Source organism: Oncorhynchus mykiss, chromosome 10 (assembly GCF_057628025.1).
Source record: "Oncorhynchus mykiss isolate SJ-2025 chromosome 10, ASM5762802v1, whole genome shotgun sequence".
Lineage (NCBI taxonomy): Eukaryota > Metazoa > Chordata > Actinopteri > Salmoniformes > Salmonidae > Oncorhynchus > Oncorhynchus mykiss.
In genome coordinates this window covers 45,316,847-45,341,317 of record NC_143031.1, presented here as the reverse complement: position 1 = coordinate 45,341,317, position 24,471 = coordinate 45,316,847, and the positions used below count along the sequence as shown (strand labels likewise).

The 24,471-nt window shown below is 43.3% G+C and overlaps 1 protein-coding gene across 1 annotated transcript; it reads left to right on the top strand.

The window, feature by feature from the left end:
* The first annotated feature begins 16,540 nt into the window (after positions 1 to 16,540).
* On the top strand, positions 16,541 to 24,344 carry LOC110534025 (UAP56-interacting factor). The gene is made up of 9 exons (XM_021618659.3): positions 16,541 to 16,888; positions 17,433 to 17,597; positions 17,718 to 17,854; positions 17,989 to 18,074; positions 21,049 to 21,139; positions 21,443 to 21,489; positions 21,588 to 21,662; positions 21,820 to 21,928; positions 22,073 to 24,344. The coding sequence occupies exons 1-9, from the start codon at positions 16,768 to 16,770 to the stop codon at positions 22,199 to 22,201; spliced, it is 960 nt and encodes a 319-aa protein (XP_021474334.3). The 5' UTR covers positions 16,541 to 16,767; the 3' UTR covers positions 22,202 to 24,344.
* The last annotated feature ends 127 nt before the right edge of the window (positions 24,345 to 24,471 follow it).

Genomic DNA, 24,471 nt, shown 5'->3' with positions numbered 1-24,471 from the left:
CCGCTCGTCTTCCCCCCCCCCCCCCCATCCTTGTCGAGGGCGCACCCATCTACAGGGTCCGTAGAATTTTGGACATGCGTCCTCGGGGCCGTGGTCACCAGTACCTCGTAGATTGGGAGGGGTACGGTCCTGAGGAGAGGAGTTGGGTTCCCTCTCGGGACGTGCTGGACCGTGCGCTGATCGAGGATTTCCTCCGTTGCCGCCAGGTTTCCTCCTCGAGTGCGCCAGGAGGCGCTCGGTGAGTGGGGGGGTACTGTCATGTACTGTCATGTTGTGTCTTATCTCTGTCCTTTCCCTTCACCCTGTCTCCCTCTGCTGGTCGTTGTTAGGTTACCTTTTCTCCCCCGCTTTCCCCCAGCTGTTCCTTGTCTCCTCTAACTACCCATTCACCCCGTTTCCCACCTGTTCCCTTTTTCCCTCTGATTAGGTCCCTATATCTCTCTCTGTTTCTGTTCCTGTCCTTGTCGGATTCTTGTTTGTTGTGTTTCATGCCTGAGCCAGACTATCGTCATGTTTGCTGTAACCTTGTCCTGTCCTGTCGGAATCTGCCGGTCTATCTGAGCCTACCTATGTTTGGTTATTAAAGAAGCTCTGTTTAAGTTAGTTCGCTTTTGGGTCCTCATTCACTCACCATAACAGTACCTATGAATGTATTTCAAGGTCTACCTTCAAACTGAGTGCCTCTTTGCTTGACATCATGGGAAAATCAAAAGAAATCAGCCAAGACTCCAAGAATGAGAATGGTAAATTACTGTAATTAATACATTCATTCAAAACATTGGAATAGAAAATAATCCGTCCACCCATGATGGGCTATTAGCAGGACAATAGCCTCTTGCATTTAAAGGCTGACATTGGTTGATTTTAATACTTCTGACAGCCAAAATTCTAACTCCACCCATAACGTTTGGACTTTTTAACATTCCCAGAAGGCATGGATTATTATAACCTACTGCAGGCCTAAAACCTAAGGGTTTAACTTTCGGAATGAATGATTATTGAAGACAGAAGCGGCCTCTTAATGAGTTCCGAGATTCAATCTGTTATTCAACGATTATTATTATTATTATTATTAACCCTGCATTATAATGATATAAAAGCCCCTTCGATATTAGATTTTAAAAATTCTAACAATTGTTTTCACAAGGGCTATTAGCAAGACAAAAAAAACACCTCTCTGACATAGGGTCCAGCATATCCCTTGATGATGTCATTGAATGTCCCGCCAGCTTTGATCCATGCCTGGGCCTGCAGCACGCAAAGTTATTTGTTTGTCAGACGAATCATTGGGTCGGAACTACAGAACAGTAAAAAACAAGAGAACACACATGGTTAATGTTCTGGAAAATACATGCACTATCGTTCAAAGGTTTGGGGTCACTTAGAAATGCCCTTGTTTTTGAAAGAAAAGCAACATTTTGGTCCATTAAAATAACATTCAATTGATCAGAAATACAGTGTAGACATTGTTAATGTTGTAAATTACTATTGTAGCTGGAAATGTCAGATTTTTTTATGTAATATCTATATAGGCGTACAGAGGCCCATTATCAGCAACCATCACTCCTGTCACGACTTCCACCGAAGGTGGCTTCTCTCCCTGTTCTGGCGGCGCTTGGCGGTCGTCGTCGCCGGTCTACTAGCAGCAACCGATCCCTTTTCTTTTTCGTTTGGTTTTGTCTGTCTTGTTTTCACCAGTGTCTAGTTTAGGTTAATCAGTGGGGTATTTAGCTCGCCCTACCCGCTAGGTTTTGTGGGGGAGTGTTTGTGTATCTGTAACGGAATTCCTCTTCTTCAGAGGAGGAGTAGCAAGGATCAGACCAATGTGCAGCGTGGTAAGTGTCCATAAGGATATATTTAATAAATCAATAGAACACTGAACAAAATAACAAAAGTACAAACAAACAACTGAAACAGTCCCGTATGGTGAAAACACGAACACAGGATACAACCACCCACAAAACACAATAGAAAACAGGTTACCTAAATATGGCTCCCAATCAGAGACAACGACTGACACCTGCCTCTGACTGGGAACCATACTAGGCCAAACACATAGAAATATAACAACAGAACAAAACATAGAAAAACAACATAGAATGCCCACCCCAACTCACGCCCTGAACAACTTAAATAAAGACATAAAAAAGGAACTAAGGTCAGAAGGTGACAGTATCTGTCGTTGGTTTGTGTTGCGTTTTTGTTTGTTCTGTTAAACAGGTGTTTTCACGGGACTGTTTTCCCACACGTTCAGTTAGTCAGAGGAGTGATTCCTCCGTGTTGTACTGGACTGCGTTCCTGGGTTTTAGTGGCTGCTGTTGTGGTCCTGTGCCTGTTCTGTTGATGGACTTATAATAAAACGCCCTTCTTGAAATTCTTACTCTCCTTCGCCTGACTCCACACCCACCTCTCCTAGGGAGAACCTGACAGAATCCTGCACCGGAGATCATGGAGTCAGCAGGAGCAGACGCTCCCTCCCCGTCCATGGAGGAGCACGTCCTCCAGCATAGTCGTTCTACACCGTCTGGGGGTGGCCATGGATCAAGTGATAGCGAGAATGGAGAGATGGGAGAGGAGCGGCCTCCCTACCCCGTCTTCAGCCACTCTCCAGCCTGCACCACCACCTTCTCCTGCGGCGTCCGGCCCCAGCGGGATTCGGCTCGCGCTTATCACAATCCCAAAATTTAATGGAAACAGGGGGCCCTTAAGGGGTGGTCAGAGGAGTGCTCATGTAGGTGTGTGGTAGTTTTCAACGGTGCGACAACGATGGAGAGTCCGGACCAAGTCTCCACCGTGCGCATTCCTCCCGAATATGCCGATTTGGCTAACGCTTTCTGTAAAAAGAGGGCGACCCAATTACCACCTTATCAACGAGGGGATTGTGTGATAAACCTCCAGGTGAACGCTGCACTTCCCAGGAGTAACGTGTATCCCCTGTCACAGGAGGAGACGGTGGCTATGGAGACATATGTCACCGAATCTCTGGGACAGGGGTACATTCAGCCCTCCACGTCACCCGCCTCCTCAAGTTTCTTTTTCGTGAAGAAGGAGGAGGGAGGTCTGCATCCGTGCATTGACCATAGAGTTCTAAATTCCATCACAGTGGGGTTCAGTTACCCACTACCTCTCATCGCCACAGCGGTGGAGTCATTTTACGGAGCACAGTTCTTCACAAAACTGGATCTCAGGAGTGCATATAACTTGGTGCGTATCCGGAAGGGAGATGAGTGGAAAACCACGTTTAGTACCAAATCTGGCCATTATGAGTACCTTGTCATGCCGTATGGGTTGAAAAATGCTCCAGCTGTTCTCCAATCATTTGTAGACGAGATTCTCAGGGACCTGCATGGGCAGGGTGTGGTGGTTTACATCAATGACATTCTGATCTATTCCGCCACACGCTCCGCGCATGTGTCTCTGGTGCGCAGGGTACTTGGGCGACTGTTGGAGCATGACCTGTACGCCAAGGCCGAGAAATGTATGTTCTCCAAACAAGGCGCCTCTTTCCTGGGGTATCGCATTTCCACATCTGGGGTGGTGGTCGAGTGTGACTGCATTGCGGCCGTGCGTATTTGGCCGACTCCGACCACGGTAAAGGAGGTGCAGCGGTTTGTAGGGTTTGTCAATTACTACCGGAGATTTCGCTGGGGTTTTGGGCAGGTGACTGCTCCCATTACCTCACTGCTGAAGGGGGGGGGGGGGGGGGGGGGGGTGCGTTTGCGGTGGTCCGGCGGAGGCAGACAGAGCTTTTGGTCATCTGAAGGCTTTGTTTTCCGATTCTCCCTTATTGGCGCATCCGGACCCCTCCTTGGTACTCATAGTGGAGGTGGACGCGTCCGAGGCTAGTGTTGGAGCCGTGCTATCACAGTGCTTGGGTACGCCACTGAAGCTTCGCCCCTGTGCTTTCTTTTTGAGGAAGCTCAGTCTGGCAGAGCAAAACTATGATGTGGGAGACCGGGAGTTGCTGGCTGTGGTAAAAGCTCTGAAGGTCTGGAGACATTGGCTTGAGGGGGCGCAACACTCGTTTCGCATCTGGACTGACCACCGTAATCTGGAGTACATCCGGGCGGTGAGAAGACTGTATCCTCGTCAGGCAGGGAGGCCGATGTTTTTCACCAGATTCCATTTCACCATCACATATAGACCAGGTTCCCGTAACGCTAAGGCCGACGCACTGTCCCGTCTCTATGATACCGAGGAGCGGTCCATCGATCCCACCCCCATACTTCCGGCCTCTTGTCTGGTGGCACCAGTGGTATGTGAGGTGGACGCGGACATCGAGCGGGCGTCACAGTTAGAACCAACTCCACCACAGTGTCCAGCTGGTCGGAGACACGTTCCACTTGGTGTTCGCGATAGATTGATCAGGTGTGCCCACACGCTACCCTCCTCTGGTCATCCGGGGATTGATAAGACGGTGCGGGGTCTTAGGGGGAAGTACTGGTGACCCACCTTGGCCAAGGACGTGAGGGTTTATGTCTCCTCCTGTTCGGTGTGCACCCAGTGTAAGGCTCCTAGATAGGGAAGTTACAGCCCCTACTCGTTTCACAGCGGACTTTGTCACACCTGTCGGTGGTCTTCCTCACCGATCTTCCTCTGTCACAGGGTAACACCACGATCCTGGTCGTTGTGGATCGGTTTTCTAAGTCCTGCCGTCTCCTCCCTTTGCCCTGTCTCCCTACGGCCCTACAGACTGCAGAGGCCCTGTTTACACACGTCTTCCGGCACTTTCAGTGCGTGTTGGGCTATCAGCCGGTCCTGGTACCGTGGCATCAGGCTCCTGCGGTGGAGGAATGCGTGCAGCGCTCAAAGGAGACCTGGAGAGCCGTCCAGGAATCGCTGAAATGGGCCGGTGGGCGGCAGAAGGAGAACGCTGACCGCCACCGCAGTGAGGCCCCCGTGTTCGCACCGGGGGACCGGGTCTGTCTCTCAACCCAAAACCTGCCCCTTTGCCTGCCGGAAGCTGGGCCCACGGTTTGTGGGGTTACAGCTCCCCCTTACTATCGTATTAACCACTCGTTTCATGCGTCTCTCCTCAGGCCGGTGGTAGCTGGTCCACTGCAGGACGTTGAGGTGCGGGAGGTCCCTCCGCCCCCCCTGGACATCGAGGGGGCCCCCTGCGTACACAGTATGTTCCATCCTGGACTCTAAGCGTCTGGTGGGGGGCCTGCAGTACCTCGTGGATTGGGAGGGGTACGGTCCGGAGGAGAGGTGCTGGGTGCCGGTGGGGGACATCTTGGACCCATCTCTGCTGGGTGAGTTCCACAGCCGCCCTGCGCCTCGCCCTCCGGGTCGTCCTCGAGGCCGGCATCGGCGCACGTCAGAGGGCGGGTACTGTCACAACTTCCACCGAAGGTGGCTCTTCTCCCTGTTCGAGCGGCGTTCGGCAGTCGTCGTCGCCGGTCTACTAGCTGCCACCGATCCCTTTTCTTTTTTGTTTGGTTTTGTCTGTCTTGTGTTCACCTGTGTCTAGTTTAGGTTAATCAGTGGGGTATTTATCTCGCCATACCCGCTAGGTTTTGTGCGGGAGTGTTTGTGTATCTGTTGTTGGTTTGGGTTGCATTTTTGTTTGTTCTGTTATACAGGTGTTTTCACGGGACTGTTTTCCCGCACGTTCGGTTAGGAGTGTTTCCTCCGTGTTGTACTGGACTGCGTTCCTGGGTTTTAGTGGCTGCTGTTGTGGTCCTGTGCCTGTTCTGTTGATGGACTTATAATAAAACGCCATTCTTGCAACACCTCTCCTAGGGATAACCTGACAACTCCTGTGTTCCAATGGCACGTTGTGTTAGCTAATCCAAGTTTGTCATTTTAAAAGGCTATTTGATCATTAGAAAACCCTTTTGCAATTCTGTTAGCACAGCTGAAAACTGTTGTGCTGATTATAATAGAAAGAGGAGTGGGAGGCCCAGTTGCACAACTAAGTAAGAGGACAAGTACATTAGAGTGTCTAGTTTGAGAAACGCCTCACAAATCGTCAACTGGCAGCTTTATTAAATAGTGCTCGCTAAACACCAGTCTCAACATCAACAGTGAGGAGACGACTCCGGGATGCTGGCCTTCTAGGCAGAGTAGCAAAGAAAATCAGACTGGCCAATAGTTGCAAAGATATCTCAGACTGGCCAATAAAAAGAAAAGGGCCCTCCCACTCCTCTTTCTATTCTGGTTAGAGCCAGTTTGCGCTGTTCTGTGAATAGAGTAGTACACAGCGTTGTACCAGATCTTCAGTTTCTTGGCAAGTTGTCGCATGGAATAGCCTTCATTTCTCATAACAAGAATAGACTGACGAGTTTCAGAAGAAAGTTCTTTGTTTCTGGCCATTTTGAGCCTGTAATCGAACCCACAAATGCTGATGCTCCAGATACTCAACTAGTCTAAAAAAAAGGCCAGTTTTATTGTTTCTTTAATCAGCACAACAGTTTTCAGCTGTGCTAACATAATTGCAAAAGGGTTTTCTAATGATCAATTAGACTTTTAAAATGATAAACTTGGATTAGCTAACACAACGTGCCATTGGAACACTTCCGGCGCCGACAGAGATGGCCGCCTCGCTTCGCGTTCCTAGGAAACTATGCAGTTTTTAGTTTTTTTATGTGTTATTTCTTACATTGGTACCCCAGATCATCTTAGGTTTCATTACATACAGTCGAGAAGAACTACTGAATATAAGAGCAGCGTCAACTCACCATCAGTACGACCAAGAATTTGACTTTCCCGAAGCGGATCCTGTGTTCTGCCTTTCACCCAGGACAACGGAATGGATCCCAGCCGGCGACCCAAAACAACGACTTCGTAAAAGAGGGAAACGAAGCGATCTTCTGGTCAGACTCCGGAGACGGGTACATCACGCACCACTCCCTAGCATACTTCTCGCCAATGTCCAGTCTCTTGACAACAAGGTTGATGAAATCCGAGCAAGGGTAGCATTCCAGAGGGACATCAGAGACTAACGTTCTTTGCTTCACGGAAACATGGCTCACTCGAGAGACGCTATCGGAGTCGGTGCAGCCAACTGGTTTCTCCACGCATCGCGCCGACAGAAACAAACATCTTTCTGGTAAGAAGAGGGGCGGGGGTATATGCTTTATGGTTAACGAGACGTGGTGTGGTCACAACAACATACAGGAACTCAAGTCCTTCTGTTCACCTGATTTAGAATTCCTCACAATCAAATGTCGACCGCATTATCTACCAAGGGAATTCTCTTCGATTATAATCACAGCCGTATATATTCCCCCCCAAGCAGACACATCGATGGCTCTGAACGAACTTTATTTGACTCTTTGCAAACTGGAAACCACATATCCTGAGGCTGCATTCATTGTAGCTGGGGATTTGAACAAGGCTAATCTGAAAACAAGACTCCCTAAATTGTATCAGCATATCGATTGAGCAACCAAGGCTGGTAAAACCTTGGATCATTGCTATTCTAACTTCCGCGACGGATATAAGGCCCTCCACCGCCCTCCTTTCGGAAAAGCTGACCACGAATCCATTTTGTTGCTCCCTGCCTACAGACAGAAGCTAAAACAAGAAGCTCCCGCGCTGAGGTCTGTTCAACGCTGGTCTGACCAATATGATTCCACGCTCCAAGACTGCTTCCATCACGTGGACTGGGATATGTTTCGTATTGCGTCAAACAACAACATTGACGAATACGCTGATTCGGTGAGCGAGTTCATTGCGTTGAAGATGTCGTTCCCATAGCAACGATTAAAACATTCCCAAACCAGAAACCGTGGATTGATGGCAGCATTCGCGTGAAACTGAAAGCGTGAACCACTACTTTTAATCAGGGCAAGGTGACTGGAAACATGACCGAATACAAACAGTGTAGCTATTCCCTCCGCAAGGCAATCAAACAAGCTAAGCGTCAGTATAGAGACAAAGTAGAATCGCAATTCAACGGCTCAGACACAAGAGGTATGTGGCAGGGTCTACAGTCAATCACGGATCACGGACCAGGATGTCTTGCTCCCAGGCAGACTAAATAACTTTTTGGCCCGCTTTGAGGACAATACAGTGCCACTGACACAGCCCGCAACCAAAACATGCAGACTCTCCTTCACTGCAGTCGAGGTGAGTAAAACATTTAAACGTGTTAACCCTCGCAAGGCTGCAGGCCCAGACGGCATCCCCAGCCGCGCCCTCAGAGCATGCGCAGACCAGCTGGCTGGTGTGTTTGCGGACATGTTCAATCAATCCTTATCCCAGTCTGCTGTTCCCACATGCTTCAAGAGGGCCACCATTGTTCCTGTTCCCAAGCTAAGGTAACTGAGCTAAATGACTACCGCCCCGTAGCACTCACTTCTGTCATCATGAAGTGCTTTGAGAGACTAGTCAAGGACCATATTACCTCCACCCTACCTGACACCCTAGACCCACTCCAATTTGCTTACCGCCCAAATAGGTCCACAGACGACGCAATCTCAACCACACTGCACACTGCCCTAACCCATCTGGACAAGAGGAATACCTATGTGAGAATGCTGTTCATCGACTACAGCTCAGTATTTAACACAATAGTACCCTCCAAACTCGTCATCAAGCTCGAGACCCTGGGTCTCGACCCCGCCCTGTGCAACTGGGTACTGGACTTCCTGACGGGCCGCCCTCAGGTGGTGAGGGTAGGTAACAACATCTCCACCCCGCTGATCCTCAACACTGGGGCCCCACAAGGGTGCGTTCTGAGCCCTCTCCTGTACTCCCTGTTCACCCACGACTGCGTGGCCACGCACGCCTCCAACTCAATCATCAAGTTTGCGGACAACACTACAGTGGTAGGCTTGATTACCTACCAACAACGACGAGGCGGCCTACAGGGAGGAGGTGAGGGCCCTCGGAGTGAGGTGTCAGGAAAATAACCTCACACTCAACGTCATCAAAACTAAGGAGATGATTGTGGACTTCAGGAAACAGCAGAGGGAACACCCCCCTATCCACATCGATGGGACAGTAGTGGAGAGGGTAGTAAGTTTTAAGTTCCTCGGCGTACACATCACAGACAAACTGAATATGTCCACCCACACAGACAGCATCGTGAAGAAGGCGCAGCAGCGCCTCTTCAACCTCAGGAGGCTGAAGAAATTTGGCTTGTCACCAAAAGCACTCACAAACTTCTACAGATGCACAATCGAGAGCATCCTGTCGGGCTGTATCACCGCCTGGTACGGCAACTGCTCCGCCCACAACCGTAAGGCTCTCCAGAGGGTTGTGAGGTCTGCACAACGCATCACCGGGGGCAAACTACCTGCCCTCCAGGACACCTACACCACCCGATGTCACAGGAAGGCCATAAAGATCATCAAGGACAACAACCACCCGAGCCACTGCCTGTTCACCCCGCTATCATCCAGAAGGCGAGGTCAGTACAGGTGCATCAAAGCTGGGACCGAGAGACTGAAAAACAGCTTCTATCTCAAGGCCATCAGACTCTTAAACAGCCACCACTAACATTGAGTGGTTGCTGCCAACACACTGACTCAACTCCAGCCCCTTTAATAATGGGAATTGATGGGAATTGATGTAAAATATATCACTAGCCACTTTAAACAATGCTACTTAATATAATGTTTACATACCCTACATTATTTATCTCATATGTATACGTATATACTGTACTCTATATCATCTACTGCATCTTTATGTAATACATGTATCACTAGCCACTTTAAACTATGCCACTTTGTTTACATACCCTACATTACTCATCTCATATGTATATACTGTACTCGATACCATCTACTGCATCTTGCCTATGCCGCTCTGTACCATCACTCATTCATATATCTTTATGTACATATTCTTTATCCCTTTACACTTGTGTGTATAAGGTAGTAGTTTTAGAATTGTTAGTTAGATTACTCATTGGTTATTACTGCATTGTCGGAACTAGAAGCACAAGCATTTCGCTACACTCGCATTAACATCTGCTAACCATGTGTATGTGACAAATACATTTGGTTTGATTTGAACACAGGAGTGATGGTTGCTGATAATGGGCCTCTGTACGCCTATGTAGATATTCCATTAAAAATCTGACGTTTCCAGCTACAATAATCATTTACAACATTAATAATGTCTACACTGTTTTTCTGATCAATTTGATATTAATTTAATAGACAAAAAAATGGCTTTTCTTTCAAAAACAAGGACATTTCTAAGTGACCCCAAACTTTTGAACAATTGTATATATATATATATATATAATGTCTTACAGAGCCTTTCCATAAGTCCACTCAAGTTTCTTCAACTGTCTTCTGGTGATTAGATTGTTGTTGATGTTGAGCCGTGATGCCAGCAGATTCTAGATTGCCTTTGTCAATCGCTCATCATCTTCAACCATCGATGGTGTCACGGGATTCTTCTGTTGAAGGAGAGGCGGACCAAAATGCAGCGCGGTAGTTGTCCATAGTTTTTTAATTAGAAAACTGAACATGAACACATAACCAAAACAACAAAGTGAAAACCCGAAAACAGTCCCGTGTGACACAAACACTAACACAGGAAACAATCACCCACAAAACAGGCTACCTAAATATGGCTCCCAATCAGAGACAATGACTAACACCTGCCTCTGATTGAGAACCATATCAGGCCCAAACACAGAAACAGACAAACAAGACATCCAACATAGAATGCCCACTCAAATCACACCCTGACCAAACAAAACATGGAACATACAAAGCAAACTATGGTCAGGGTGTGACAGATTACTTGAATTGTCTCGCTGGAAATGGAATACAATTAAAAAATGAGCAGCATACAGTAAAGGCCAGCAGTCGATTTATTTAAGCATTATTTTTAGCATTGTTAGGTCTACTTTACAGTATTGTAGCCAATTGTTATGATAGAATTTGAAGCAATAGCCTACCCGCGTGTGGTCAACTATTTCAGCACCGTTTCACGGTGCTCTGAGACAAGTATGGGGACTGGTTTTAATAAATCAATTAGATTTTTTTTATTTTCACTGAATCTACGTTTGTGTATTGGTTAGCCTACAATTAGGGTGTGGAAATGTTAGGATTATTTTGCTCTTCACTCGCAGTTACTTAGTAGCTTACTCCCTAATGTTCACATTGTACATTGCTATATTTTCCTAACAGAAACCCTGAGGGATACGTTTTTCGTTTTTCTTGGAATAGCAACACCATAATATTAATCAAATTATTTAAGCTACATTTCTTAAAATCAATCCCATATACTATGTTCTTACAAAAAAAGGTTTTAAATTCTCTATTACAGCCAATTTTAAAAACTGTCAAATGCTTCTCAAAGATGCCCTCTGGTGGTCAAACTAGCAATAACTAGAATTAATGACAACAGTGGCTGACACTTAAATAAGTGCCATAGAATTCTGCGGCAGCAAAAGCTGTGCTGCAGTATGGCACAACTTTTAAAGAAAGAACCACTGTAACTAGTGGTAGTTAATACCTCAACATGCTACAAGATTAAGCTGCCCTTCCAGCGCTATCTGCTGCAGAAAGGTGAGATTTCTCTATTACTTTCTTTAGCTTACTTAGCTAGATCTTCTGGCTGGCTGATGGTGATAATTGACTGAGTAATAATCAACAGCATTTACTGTAAATGGTTACCTATCTGGCACTTTGCATAGATAACTTGCTTACACATGCAACAATATTAAATTAAGCTATAGGCTGTGTGTGTGTGTGTGTGTGTGTGTGTGTGTGTGTGTGTGTGTGTGTGTGTGTGTGTGTGTGTGTGCGTGCGTGCGTGCGTGCGTGCGTGCGTGCGTGCGTGTGTCCGACTGTGTGTGTGCTGAATGTGCCCACAGGAGTATGGCACAGTATGACATCTGAGCAGATCATCATGAACTTAATTTAGTTCCATCAGCCAAAACAGTAAATTAGCTTTTTTATTGGTATGGGTATACAAACATCCTTTCCTACTCACTGAAAGGCAGAAGTTGACTATACTCTTCAGTTGTGAACAAGACTATTGCTGTGGCAATTGGTCTACTTCTCTGAATGTATACATACCCATAGTCTGGGGGGCTGATGATCAATGAAACAGAGCCAGTCTGATATTACTTGATTACTGACCCCCCCCCCCCCCCCACTTCTCTCTCTCTCTCTCTCTCGCTCTCTCTCTCTCTCTCTGTATCTCTCTCTTTCTGTCTTTCTTTCTCTCTCTCTTTCCCCTCTCTCCCTCCCACACCCTAAGAACCATTCAAACAGTTCAGTCACTCAGCCCTATCCAGTGGACATGATGCTCTCAAGGTCCTGCTTTACCGCCTCCTGCAACACCCTGATGAGAAGTAATAAGCCTGGCCCCATGACTGTAAGTCTACATATCTCTCTAACCCTGCTGAACCCTACTGTGCTGAGACAATATGACTCTAGAACAGTTTTACATTATTTTAAAAGAAATTCACTTTTTTAAATGGAACAGTGAATATTGATCTATCTTTCTCTCTGTCTTGACCATCCTTACAGTTCACTCACAGATGGTATCTAGGCTGGTTAATTGCACCTGCAGGCCTGTTTGAGGGACAACTGGACAGCACATTTTAGAATGCTTGGACCTCAGCTGAGACCCTCTTCTCCTTCCTTGTCCTTCAAGGACAGTCCCTTCTTCTTCTACACATGCTGTTGGGCATGATGCCCTCAAAGTATGTCACTCATGTTGTGTGGTATTACCTATAGATGACTCCCAGACACTTTCAAATGGTTTGCCTGTGAAGGGTTGTCCACATCAGCCTATTTACCTTTTGAAATACGGCGTCCCTCACAGAATTTGAATGATCCCTCAACTGCCCCATGCTCTCTTTCTCTCCAGATCAGGGGAAGTTGCTTTGCTTTTGACAAACCCCTCATCCTAAATTCTGTTCCTTCTTGTTCAACTGCTTTTTGATTCAGTTTGTTTAATTCAATGATACATTTTTTTTTTTACAGAAAGTTGACAAGGCAATTGTATGGATGGATGTTGGCATAGGAGACGAAAGTGGATAGATGGGTGTAGATGGGTTTGGTTGAAGAAACTCCCTCTGCCTCCAGCTCCTGTATTCAAAACTTGCCAAATACATACACCACCACAGCTAGTATCACCTGTTTTTAGGCCTGTTTTAAAATCTTAAGGTCAAGCACTTTGGATGAAGTGTGAAAATGTGATGTAGGCTGCGTTGTCATGTTTATGAATGTGTTATCCAATGAAGAGTTTCTTAAATCTGACAAGGGTTGAAGTCACTGATTTTTCATCCAGTAGTCGGCAGTAATGTGCTACCCACCTCAGGAGCCTTGATTGACCTGGTCCAGTTCAAATAGTGACTAGAGGCCCAACCTTTGTTCTTTGGGGGAAGTTAACCTTAACCTCAAATGCAGATGAATCCTGTAGGCCACTAATAACCATGCGCAATGTAGTATAACCTAAAAAAAAAAAACTGTACGTACACTGTCTCACAGGGTCTTTTCCATAGAAGTCTAATGTGAGAGGTTTGCTGTGGCTCTGCATGATATATGGATTAGAGTAAAAGAGATTCATAGCCAAAGGCCCGAACCTACTGGCCTGGCTGACCCCTAATTCAAAGTCCTCCTGACTTCAGGGTCTGGAAAGGCTCTTTTAATGTTGTCAGCACGATGCGTTGATAACAAAGGGGGCTGTGCTTTTTTTCTGATTGGTTCTCCTCTGTGTCTTTCTCACTCAAACACCCACAGGCAGAGTCACACACAGCCCCCCCCCCCCCCCCCCCCACCCCCCCCACCCACCCCCAGAAAAAAAACAACCTTTCTGAAATAATCAATCAATGAGTCCACACAATTTCTGAGTGAATATTGTATTAACAAAACGGCCTCCTGTCCAGACCAGTGAGTCGCAGCTCTTCCTCGCTGTGTGGTCATTTGAGTCACGTCAGCCAGGCTTCAAACCGACAGGTGCCTGTCAGGCACAACCAACAAACAGATGACCGGGTGCACTTACACATAGAAGTTATGGACAATGTAGGCGTGTATTCTCAAAGCCTGAGGAGGGCAGATTGAGGATCACTGAGCAGGTCTCCATTGTCAATACAACATAGTAAAAACTGATCCTCTATCTGTCCCAAAAGGCTTTTTGTAGATCATTAAAGAAGACTGTATGGTCAGTGATGAGAGCTTATTGTGAGGCAGGGAAGCCAGACCCCGGTGTGTGTGTGTGTTGTCATCATTTCTGGACCAATTTATTGGATGAATTGCATTAAAGAAATTCACGAGCAAATTAATATTAGATTTGAGCAGAAACTCTTATCCAGAGCAACTAGGGTTACATGTCTTTCTAAGGGGCACATCAACAGATTTTTCACCTAGTCGCCTTGGGGATTCGAACAAGCGACCTTTCGAGTTACTGGTCCAACGCTTTAAACCACACATTTCATTATATTATAGCACCGCAGTGGTAGTATTATTGCTGTTTTAAAGCTTGCGCTCCTACTGTAGATGTATTGCCTGATAGCCAAGATAATTTTTATAATGTGCAACTCAATGCATTCATTCCTGACCTTTCGTTTTCAAGTGTATCTCCACAAACATTAGCGGGCAGACAAGGCCACACAAAGACCTCAGACACCAGCGGATAATTGAAGTACCCAAAAAGGCCACTAGATATCATACTGACAGAGATTCTTAAAGATAGATAGTACAAGTCATTTTTATAAATGTACTGTATCTCTACCAAAACACATGCTAAATGTAATGTTAGTACAAGCAACCTATACTCTCAAGAAGCGAGCAATACAATCGTAAATGGCAAAAAAACGGATACAGCAATATGCAACACTATATACACTGCACCGGGAGATGTCTAGAAAACCACTAGATGAAAGTAAAGGACACCCGTGGTACAACGGAGCAGATTTCCCTGACTCAGATTAAGCCTAGTTCTAGACTAAAAAAGCCCTTTAAATGAATAATCTCCATTGATCTTGCTTTTAACTCTAGGACTAGGCTCAATCGGTGTCTGGGAAACCATCCCGTAACCCATTAGCAGCAACATCAATATTAGGTAGGGACAGAGCCATAGTGATGCAAACTATTCTCCAACTTGGCATTAACATTACCATGACATGAACATGTTTTATTGTGGCCATGGAATCTTTGGGCCAGCATAACACCCAACAAAATTATGTCAGGCCCCTATGAGTGCTTTTGAACCCAGTTTCTACTTCCAGCATTAAGATATCCTGTGGGAGCAGCAAGAACATTTGGGTAGTGAAGTTGCAAATAGGTCAAAATATTTGGCTCAGTTTCACAGCCAGATTTAGCAAGATTTGCTACATTGAAATTAGGACTGGGATTGGTATGTTTTGTTTTGTTTCACTCGGAGACTAAAAAACGATTGGAAAATGGGCTTTATGCTCACGTTACCCTTTGAAAAGAATAACGTCATCTGTCAACTTTCAGCAGAGGTGGTGCTATCTAGTAGATTAGAAAGTGTACAACACAGGGGTTTCCTGTACATGCACCACTATTCAGCCGTATCTGGCTGCGTTTACACAGGCTGCCCAATTCTGATCTTTTTTTCACCAATTGGTCTTTTAACATCTCTGATGTGATCGATCAAAAGACCAATTAGTGGAAAAAAGATCAGAATTGGGCTGGCTGTGTAAACGCAGCATTTGAGACTTGAACCACGATTAGGGCCATGCTTTTTGGTCGTTTTTTTTGGAGGGGGCACTTAGCTTTTACCGTTATTTCCAGCATGATCCACTAGGTTTGCTACAGGTTAAAAAAAATCCTAGGAAATATTATACAGAAATCCATAGCTTATTTTTATTTAGAAGAAGAAAAATGTATTCCCACAAAAAAATTAAAAGATATAAGTGAATTTATGTCCATCATCCCCCGATTCAGAATATATCATTTTCATAGTGATTATGCTTTGTGTCAGCATAATATATAATTCGTATTATAAAAAATAAAATACAGATACAGAATATGCCTTCTTCATAGTCATGGAATGCTTGGTTCAATAGCTATCGATGAGAAAACGGAATATCCACGGAATATCTGATATAAAACTAATTTTACCTCTGTGGCCTACCGGACCTTTTGGAATAGAGATACACGCCTTTTCTTATCAGGGAGAAAAGGAACATAATCACGTCTGTGCCATGACCTGTCTGTAAACTATTGGAGTTATAAACAAGTCCCAATACAGACCTGTATGATTAGGCATTTGAACATTTTGCACCTGGAACTAATCACAACTATGTATTTCCCACCAAAACTAAATTGTGTGGTTTGATTAACCCTCCGTCTCCAAAAATGCATTGCTGACAGGCCGACATAAATGTACTGTAAGATAATGTTGCTGATAGTGAGACTATTATTACTATCGTTAATAATCACACCGGGTGATGTCTAATGAAACATGTTGAACCCCCAAAAAGACTTCTGTTGCACACGGTGTCTAGGCCTACTTTGTAAAAGGTCTACCAAGTGTTTTGCTTGCCTAGAGCTCTAACACTACTGTTAGAACATGAGCTATTTTAGGCTCCGTCATGCAATTGGTTGAATTCATTTTAGGCTCTGTCATGCAGTTGGTTGAATTCATTACAGGGTTGGGTTGCCTCTTCTCTGGACATTATCAGCGCAGCAGACAAACTTTACCAGCTGCCTAGGAGCAAGAGGGCCCCAATGTATGAGAGAAGTTTGAGTAAAATATAGTGTGTAATCTTTTTTGACCATTATCATTACTTTACTCGTGGAGGAAGATATAGGGCACATTTGAGACCATAATAAGTGAGAAGGTTTGCCCCCTGCGTGCGACACAGGAATAATGGACATTGCAACCTCTGCAGATGCAGCCACTGCCAAACCTGAACCCACTGCTATGGAGGAGTCAGATCCGCAAGAGGCGCAAGAGCCCCGCACATCGGAGAAGATTGACTTGTCACTAGGTTGGACATTTTCTCATGATTCTTTGCAGTGTGCGTGTTAACCAATCAAATGTTGTTCCAGTAAACAAAGCATAGTCAAGTTCATGCCTTCGTGTGTTCCATAGTGCAACGATAATTGCTATATTATTCAATCTTATTGAACAATAAAACAAAATGCATTCGACACAAGTAGGCATCTTGGTGTGACATGGACCTGCACCACACGTTACACAGCCCGCACGTCAACAATCTGATTTCTTATTCTCCTTTAGTCTTTATGCAATATGCCACTTTAAACTGTAGTGCTTTAATGGAGATGTAGGCCTGCTATTAAAACACCATCCAGTTGAGATCTTAGGAGGAGCTCATCCATTATTGTCATGTTGAGTTGAACATTGCAGACATAATGCCACTGTAATTTTGGACCCCAGTAGCTCCCCTAACATGTCATGGATTCGGCTTCTCAAGTGACAAGTTAAAGTGAGCGATTCCAGCTTGGAGTGCATGCTTCAATTGTCAATGACTACTCTCATCTGAAACACAGCCTTTACTTTCCTGTTCCCAGATGACATCATCAAACTGAACAAAAAAGAGAACAAGGCCAATAAGGCTGCCAACAAGGCTCGGGACCGACGCACCACAAGCAAAAACACTGTCCTCAAGAAACTGGACAGGGCAGGACAACAGCAGACATTTCCTTTCAGACGTGGCCCTTATCAATTCCAGCAAGGTACGCCTACTGTATTGGTCGCTCATCGCTTACATATCCCTCCATATCAAGACATTCAACATTACCATATCATCACACTCTTGGAGAAAGGAGCTGATTATACTATAACTCTTTTTTTAGGACCCTACAAATCGCGTTACATGGGACCCCCCATTCCTGGCTATTATAGAGTAAAGCCATATCTCAGAAAGACTCCTTTTGGAGTACATCACCTCAAAGGTGTGAGCCCTTTAAAAAGACCTCCTTTGAACACAAAGGTATGTGCACAGAAAATGACTGACATTTGCACTTTTCCAATATGTGAATATGATGCAATGTAGTAAGTGCACACACCGTTGAGTCCAAGTTACTGGTGAGATGTGACAAAAGGTTGTTGTTTTTTTACCCTCAGGAAGGAGCACAGTTCGGAAAACGTAAACCGTTGTTCAAGGGTGCGTTTTATCAACCATACAGAGGTCCCCCGGGGGCTTTGAGAAGGTACAGCATGCTTGCTTAATGCATTATCACAGCACTTTTATAATGCGTAAGATTCTCTTAGACTCTGACATGGCTTTCCTTCTCTCTGAGCACATGGGTTTTATGTGTGCATGGGTTTTATGTGTGTATAGTATATACATGATCTGTATGCATGGGTTTTATGTGTGTATAGTATATACATGATCTGTATGCATGGGTTTTATGTGTGTATAGTATATACATGATGTGTATGCATGGGTTTTATGTGTGTATAGTATATACATGATGTGTATGCATGGGTTTTGTGTGTGTATAGTATATACATGATCTGTATGCATGGGTTTTATGTGTGTATAGTATATACATGATCTGTATGCATGGGTTTTATGTGTGTATAGTATATACATGATGTGTATGCATGGGTTTTATGTGTGTATAGTATATACATGATCTGTATGCATGGGTTTTATGTGTGTATAGTATATACATGATCTGTATGCATGAGTTTTATGTGTGTATAGTATATACATGATGTGTATGCATGGGTTTTGTGTGTGTATAGTATATACATGATGTGTATGCATGGGTTTTATGTGTGTATAGTATATACATGATCTGTATGCATGGGTTTTATGTGTGTATAGTATATACATGATGTGTATGCATGGGTTTTGTGTGTATAGTATATACATGATGTGTATGCATGGGTTTTATGTGTGTATAGTATATACATGATCTGTATGCATGGGTTTTATGTGTGTATAGTATATACATGATCTGTATGCATGGGTTTTATGTGTGTATAGTATATACATGATGTGTATGCATGGGTTTTGTGTGTGTATAGTATATACATGATCTGTATGCATGGGTTTTATGTGTGTATAGTATATACATGATCTGTATGCATGGGTTTTATGTGTGTATAGTATATACATGATGTGTATGCATGGGTTTTGTGTGTATAGTATATACATGATGTGTATGCATGGGTTTTGTGTGTATAGTATATACATGATCTGTATGCATGGGTTTTATGTGTGTATAGTATATACATGATCTGTATGCATGGGTTTTATGTGTGTATAGTATATACATGATGTGTATGCATGGGTTTTGTGTGTATAGTATATACATGATGTGTATGCATGGGTTTTGTGTGTATAGTATATACATGATGTGTATGCATGGGTTTTATGTGTGTATAGTATATACATGATCTGTATGCATGGGTTTTATGTGTGTATAGTATATACATGATCTGTATGCATGGGTTTTATGTGTGTATAGTATATACATGATCTGTATGCATGGGTTTTATGTGTGTATAGTATATACATGATGTGTATGCATGGGTTTTATGTGTGTATAGTATATACATGATGTGTATGCATGGGTTTTGTGTGTATAGTATATACATGATGTGTATGCATGGGTTTTATGTGTGTATAGTATATACATGATCTGTATGCATGGGTTTTATGTGTGTATAGTATATACATGATCTGTATGCATGGGTTTTATGTGTGTATAGTATATACATGATGTGTATGCATGGGTTTTGTGTGTGTATAGTATATACATGATCTGTATGCATGGGTTTTATGTGTGTATAGTATATACATGATCTGTATGCATGGGTTTTATGTGTGTATAGTATATACATGATCTGTATGCATGGGTTTTGTGTGTATAGTATATACATGATCTGTATGCATGGGTTTTATGTGTGTATAGTATATACATGATGTGTATGCATGGGTTTTATGTGTGTATAGTATATACATGATGTGTATGCATGGGTTTTATGTGTGTATAGTATATACATGATGTGTATGCATGGGTTTTGTGTGTATAGTATATACATGATGTGTATGCATGGGTTTTGTGTGTATAGTATATACATGATCTGTATGCATGGGTTTTATGTGTGTATAGTATATACATGATGTGTATGCATGGGTTTTGTGTGTATAGTATATACATGATCTGTATGCATGGGTTTTATGTGTGTATAGTATATACATGATGTGTATGCATGGGTTTTGTGTGTATAGTATATACATGATGTGTATGCAAGGGTTTTATGTGTGTATAGTATATACATGATGTGTATGCATGGGTTTTGTGTGTATAGTATATACATGATGTGTATGCATGGGTTTTATGTGTGTATAGTATATACATGATCTGTATGCATGGGTTTTATGTGTGTATAGTATATACATGATCTGTATGCATGGGTTTTATGTGTGTATAGTATATACATGATCTGTATGCATGGGTTTTATGTGTGTATAGTATATACATGATGTGTATGCATGGGTTTTATGTGTGTATAGTATATACATGATGTGTATGCATGGGTTTTGTGTGTATAGTATATACATGATGTGTATGCATGGGTTTTATGTGTGTATAGTATATACATGATGTGTATGCATGGGTTTTGTGTGTATAGTATATACATGATGTGTATGCATGGGTTTTGTGTGTATAGTATATACATGATGTGTATGCATGGGTTTTATGTGTGTATAGTATATACATGATGTGTATGCATGGGTTTTATGTGTGTATAGTATATACATGATGTGTATGCATGGGTTTTGTGTGTATAGTATATACATGATGTGTATGTATGTCATTGTTATGTTTGTGTAAACACAGGATTTGTACATCAGGTGTGCAGTTAAGAAACATTCAAATGAGTAGCTTCAGGGGTCAGATGGACTTGAACTTTGGGAACCTACTCTAGTCTTATGTAAATGTATGACGACCTGGACTCCTCTTCTTCCAATAATGGGAAATTATATTAGCAATTTACTGAGTTATGACATATGATTTTGATAGATAGGTTTATTTGTGAAACACATTGATTCCATTTGTTCACAATTCCATGCACTTTTAGGGATTTCGCTAGGGATATTGTTTGTCTTTTTCATTTGTTTTGCACAGTCTCTTTATGGGCATGATTCTTGTGTCACTGTATTAGGCCTCCTCCCCAATTCAGAGGGCAGAAGAAGCCACCATTCCAGCCCAAACAGAGACAGGGCGGTGTGAAGCCATTCATCCTAAACAGAGGGGTATTTTGTTATTTTCACATTTATAACACTTATACACAACCTTTAGTAGGCCATGCTATTCAGAGGAATGAATGTACAGTATCTCTGCACTTACAGTAAGAGCCATGCAAACAGAGGTCATGTTCAGCATGAGTAAAACAAGGCATATTACTGGGTACTGTTCAATGAATACTGTTTTTTTATGGTTTGCAATAGATGATCATAGTACGGTGTCTAATGCCTACAAATTCATCTGAATGAATACACAGAATAATAGTAAAAGAAACCCTTACATGTACATTTATCATTTTCCCCTCCTTCTAGTTTCCTGCAGCAAATGGAAAAATGGATAAGTACCAAAAGGTTAGAAGGTGAGATAACATCACTGTGGTTGCTTGTGACAAATAAACCAAATTATATTGGTAGTATTGCTCATTATTATATGTTCTCATAACATTACCTGCAATAGCTGGAAAAAGGCGCCCTCCGGTGTTTCTACCTTGACGGTGTCACTGCCCAACTCCAAAGCCAACTCAGAGCCCGCGTGAGTTGCACATACATTAGTACACACTGCAGCCATGTTTTACAGAAAGGCCTTTGTGGGTTCTGTACAAAAAACTTTTATTACTAATTATGTGCATTCAGATAGGCTACAAAAGCTAATCCTTATCTGTCCTGTGTCTTTACCTGATCTCTCTCAGGGCCAAGGCTAAGCAGGCCACAGTGCTGGACCGATCCAGTCCATCAGGGGTGTCCCCCCAGCCCAAAGGCATCCCTCTCAGATTTAACTTCAAGGCCACTATAAATCAGGTGATATGCCATTACCAGTATTTAGAACATTTCAATGTCTTTAGCATAGAGAGCCTATGAAATTCAGATTCTAATTCTGTCGTTCCACCAGCTACCTTCTTATAAATAATGAATATGTCACCTTGACTGTTTCCTGGTTTTCAGACGGGAGTGACCCTCAATGACCGCTTCACTGGCATGAGGATCTGGGCAGGCCTAGGACAAGGTCCACAGAGGGGCAGTGGCAGGGGAAGAGGCAGAGGCCGAGAAGGCCGGACTGTCATCCTACAGTGATCATTGTTGAGGACCTGTGCTGTCTGTAGCCTATATAAAAAAACGTCTCATTAATCCCCCTGTTAACCCAATATGCTCACATTTTGAAGACACTTTATATTGATGTTTATTTTAGTATGTATGGCACGCATTTAGTTACGTCTTGTTTACAAAATGTTTGGACCTCGGGGAAAAAGTCTAGACATTCAATGAATTAAATGACAAGTGATAAAGAGCTGAAGTGACAGGCTACACAGATTTATATACTCTTCATATAGACGCTAGAAACACATTTATTTTGGGAACCATCATGTGAAGTTAGGACAGTGATCTCAGCCTGTTACCCAAAGTATTTTTAGCTCTTGGTAATGGGGTTGGCATGTACAGTGCCTTCGGAAAGTATTCAGACCCCTTGACTTTTCCCACATTTTGTTAGGTTATACAGCCTTATTCTAAAATTGATAACAAACAAAACAATCCTCATTGATCTACACACAATATCCCATAATGACAAAGCAAAAACTGTTTTTTAGAATTGTTGCTAATTTATAAAAAAATGTAAAAAATTGAATCACATTTACATAAGTATTCCAAACTTTTACGCAGTACTTTGTTGAAGCACCTTTGGCAGCGATTACAGCCTTGAGTCTTCTTTAGTAGGACACTACAAGCTTGGCACACCTGTATTTGGGGAGTTTATCACCATTCTTCTCTGAAGATCCTCTCAAACTCTGTCAGGTTGGATGGGGTGTGTTGTTGCATAGCTATTTTCAGGTCTCTCCAGATATGTTCGATCGGATTCAAGTCCGGGCTCTGGCTGGGCCACTCAAGGACATTCAGAGACTTGTCCCGAAGCCACACCTGCATTGTCCTGGCTGTGTGCCAAGGGTCATTGTCCTGTTGGAAGGTCAACCTCACCCCAGTCTGAGGTCCTGAGCACTCTGTAGCAGGTTTTCATCAAGGATCTCTCTGTACTTTGCTCCGTTGATCTTTGCCTCGATCCTGACTAGTCTCCCAGTCCCTGCTGCTGAAAATCATCTCCACAGCATGATATGGATGATATGATGGTGCCAGGTTTCCTCCAGATGTGACACTTGGCAATCAGGTCAAATAGTTCAATATTGGTTTCACCAGACCAGAGAATCTTGTTTCTCATGGTCTGAGAGTCTTTAGGTGCCTTTTGGCAAACTCCAAGCGGGCTGTCGTGTGCCTTTTACTGAGGAGTGGCTTCCATCTGGCCACTCTACATAAAGGCCTAATTGGTGGAGTGCTGCAGAGATGGTTGTCCTTCTGGAAGGTTCTCCCATCTCCACAGAGGAACTCTGGAGCTCTGTCAGAGTGATCATCGGGTCTTGGTCACCTCACTGACCAAGTAGTTTCTCCCCTGATTGCTCAGTTTGTCCGGGAAGCCAGCTCTAGGAGGAGTCTTGGTTGTTCCAAACTTATTCCATTTAAGAATGATGGAGGCCACTGTGTTCTTGTGGATCTTCAATGCTGGTACCCTGTGACTCGGCACAATCCTGTCTCTGAGCTCTACCGACAATTCCTTCGACCTCATGGCTTGGTTTTTGCTCTGACATACACTGTCAACTGTGGGAACTTATATAGACAGGTTTGTGCCTTTCCAAATCATGTCCAATCAATTGAATTTACCACAGGTGAACTCCAATTAACTTGCAGAAACATCTCAAGGATGATCAATGGAAACAGGATGCACCTCATCTAAATTTCGAGTCTCATAGCAAAGGGTCTGAATACTTATATAAATTAGGTATTTCTTATTTTTTAAATATGTTTTCAAAGATTTCTAAAAACCTGTTTTCGCTTTGTCCTTATGGGGTATTGTGTGTAGATTGCTGAGGAATTGTTTTTATTTAATCAATTTTAGAATAAGGCTGTAATGTAACAAAATTAGGAAAAAGTAAAGGGGTTTGAAAACTTACCGAAGGCACTGTATATGGAGGCCATTTTACATTATGTTTACAGCAGTGCCTCTGGAAATGTACTGATAAAATGTCAAACATTAATTTTAATGAGACTATGCAGTTGTATGAAATCATGAGCAACTTGTGTATTTCGATTTTCTTGATTACTCACTATCGTTCAGTTGGTCACATGAGTTGTAAATTCACTTCGAAATATAGCAACTTCTTTAAAAACGTAATATTCATGTTTCATTTATTTGGTAATCAACACATTTTCTATACATGTGGCCTACTTGCACTTACATGTGTATTGAGTAAAGATCACACGTCCCAAATGTTTTGGGGTTTACAATAGATTTAATTAAA